A 2842-nucleotide genomic window follows, 5' to 3' on the forward strand; every position below is an offset into this window, starting at 1 on the left:
CCTACATACATACATACATGCATACATACATACATACATACATACATACATACATACATGTACAGATCTTATATATTAAGAAAAAGTGGATAGTCAAGATTTTGAATCATTATCTATTTCGCGCTTTCATCTCTTTTTGAGAGATTCATCGGTTGTAAAATTTACAGTCTTGCTGCTAGTTAGATTGATCAGTTGTTTCTATTTTCGGATCGGTCGACAATTATGCTGACACAACAGAAACCAACCCAAAGGATTGCCTGCTCGTTGGTTACACTGTGCAACACTCAAAAAATTACAAGAGATCTGTGGCCATTTTTATATGCAAAATGACATGGGAAATCCATTTCTGGCCTTCTTTTTGTTGAATTAGACATGGTTTCTACAGAATTGTCACTGTATACCCTTTTTGTCATTATTATTAAATAAAATTCTCTACCGGATTGTAAAATGGGTTTCAATCCAGGACTAGCGACCAATCTTAGTAACACCTACAATGTGATTCAAGGCTTGTGTTTAATGTTATTTTTTATCTTTCAGATCTTATTTGTTTTCAATGTGAAGACATTGAGCGCCTGGTATGCAGGAAAAAATGTTCACATGACGTTTGGTGTGCCAGTGATTTGGCGTGAGCAGAAAGATCACTCTAATGATTGCTATTTCTGTCACCATGACTTTACAGGCTGTACTACAGCAAAGAAAAAGAAACACATTGTTTACCCAAATTTGCAATCAACAATGCGCCCAGTAGAGCACTCAAAAAATTTACCTGTGCCCAAACCTCCAAATCAAGAAATGCAGAGTTCCAACAGTGCTGATGAACATTCCAGTGGTGAATGTGTGGAGCCAATGATCCAGAAAGCGAGAAAAAAAACCAATACCATTTTCTCAAGAGGTTCTAAATGACTTGTGCAGGGATACGTGTGTGTGTGATGAGTGCAACATCCTCCAACTGCTCTATTCTGTGGCATCATACGACAAAATCATCCTTAAGTAGCTAACAATGAATTAAGTTCTTACCTGGTGATAATTTGATGTCTGACGTGTAGGGTATAAAGCGCAAGAGACATCTTCTGGTGGCTGAACGTTTGGGTACTCTCCTTTTAGTTTACAACAAACAATGGGTATTTTTAATTTGTAAGTCTTTCTAGATTTTGGATCGTGATAGAATCGATCCCAGCTGATGCTGTTGTTAAAATCTCTAAAATCGTATACACCGCAACAATGTAGCTGAAAAGATTATTCATAAAATTCAATTGCTTACAATAATACAACATATGATTCAATGGATTCTTGTGCAACAGTAAACAGTTCATGGAATCGTTATCTAAAGAATAATTCATATATTGAATGGCATTACTTTATTCTCCCTTAAATATATGACTGTTTTATTATTAATATTTTAAGACTAAGCACTGAACTTAGTGTGCCTTAACGGTTTTTAAGGTATCTATAGGTTTTACTTGTTTATACAACACACTTGTGGAGGTGCAATGGCCCAGTGGTTAGGACAGCGGACTCGCGGTCGTAGGATCGCAGTTTCGATTCCCAGACCACCGGACGTTGTGAGTGTTTATTGAGCAAAAACACCTAAAGCTCCACGAGGCTCCAGCAGGGGTTGGTGGCGAATCCTGCTGTACTCTATCACCACAACTTTCTCTCACTCTTTCTTCCTGTTTCTGTTGTACCTGTGTTTCAAAGGGCCAGCCTTGTCACACTCTGTGTCACGCTGAATCTCCCCCCGAGAACTACGTTAAGGGTACACGTGTCTGTGGTATGCTCAGCCACTTGCACGTTAACTTCACGAGCAGGCTGTTCCGTTGATTGGTTCAACTGGAACCCTCGACGTCGTAAGCGACGGAGTACCAACAACAACACGCTTAGGTATATTAAGATTCATCAATATTCAGATGTTTAACGTTACTAAACTAAATAACGTTTGCATTTCCAAGTAGTGTTCTGTTTCAGATGTATGTGCTTATAAATGTAAGAGAGTAACGGTATAAGATGTGAAATATCTGTTAAGAAATCAAACAAAGGAAAGCCTTACCGAATTCATAATATAGTTCCACGATATGCTGGCTGTGTCTTTACCAGTAATTCCTTGGTACTTGTACTTCAACGTCTCTTTTAGAGGCTCTTTTAACGCTATATCCACCTTTGAAATAAATATATTAATATAATTATTCATCAGTCAATAATAATTAGGGATTATTCTCTTAGCAAAAATTATACGAGATCGTGATTCTAATATTTCTATCTCACACACAGCTGAGAATGGGTAAAGTCAATTAAGTCAACCTCAGCACATCGTTGGTATTTATTTTATTGACCAAGGAGAGATAAAAACCAATGTCGACCTCGATGAAATTTAAACACATAGATACCGCTTCTTATTCCATTACACATTACTTCTTTTGTTTCTATTTTTGTTATTTTGGGGGGTGCAAATACTGGATTCAATTAAATTGATAAAACCTTTCTCAGCCAAATCTTTGGCCTTGTGGTAGTGTTAGAACACTATATCTGATGGACATAAAGATGATGGAGATTGCAGAAACAGTAAACCAAACAACTAGATGCCATACTTACTCTACTTTTTTACTCTTTTACTTGTTTCAGTCATTTGACTGTGGCCATGCTGGAGCACCGCCTTTAGTCGAGCAAATCGACCCAAGGACTTATTCTTTGTAAGCCTAGTACTTATTCTATCGGTCTCTTTTGCCGAACCGCTAAGTTACGGGGACGTAAACACACCAGCATCGGTTGTCAAGCGATGTTGGGGGACAAACACAGACACACAAACATACACACGCACATACATACATATATATATATATATATA

At 37.6% G+C, this 2842-nt stretch overlaps 1 protein-coding gene across 2 annotated transcripts in view; it reads right to left on the reverse strand.

The window, feature by feature from the left end:
• LOC106881308 (tetraspanin-6) overlaps positions 1–2842 on the reverse strand; it is a 43685-nt gene that overhangs the window by 3261 nt on the left and 37582 nt on the right. For both annotated transcript variants that reach the window (XM_052967886.1, XM_014931645.2), the window contains 2 exons: positions 2048–2155; positions 1018–1227 (listed from right to left, as the gene is read on the reverse strand). In XM_052967886.1, coding sequence (XP_052823846.1) covers positions 1018–1227; positions 2048–2155 — 318 coding nt within the window. The remainder of the gene's footprint in view (positions 1–1017; positions 1228–2047; positions 2156–2842) is intronic.

Source organism: Octopus bimaculoides, chromosome 5 (genome assembly GCF_001194135.2).
Source record: "Octopus bimaculoides isolate UCB-OBI-ISO-001 chromosome 5, ASM119413v2, whole genome shotgun sequence".
Taxonomy (NCBI): Eukaryota; Metazoa; Mollusca; class Cephalopoda; order Octopoda; family Octopodidae; genus Octopus; species Octopus bimaculoides.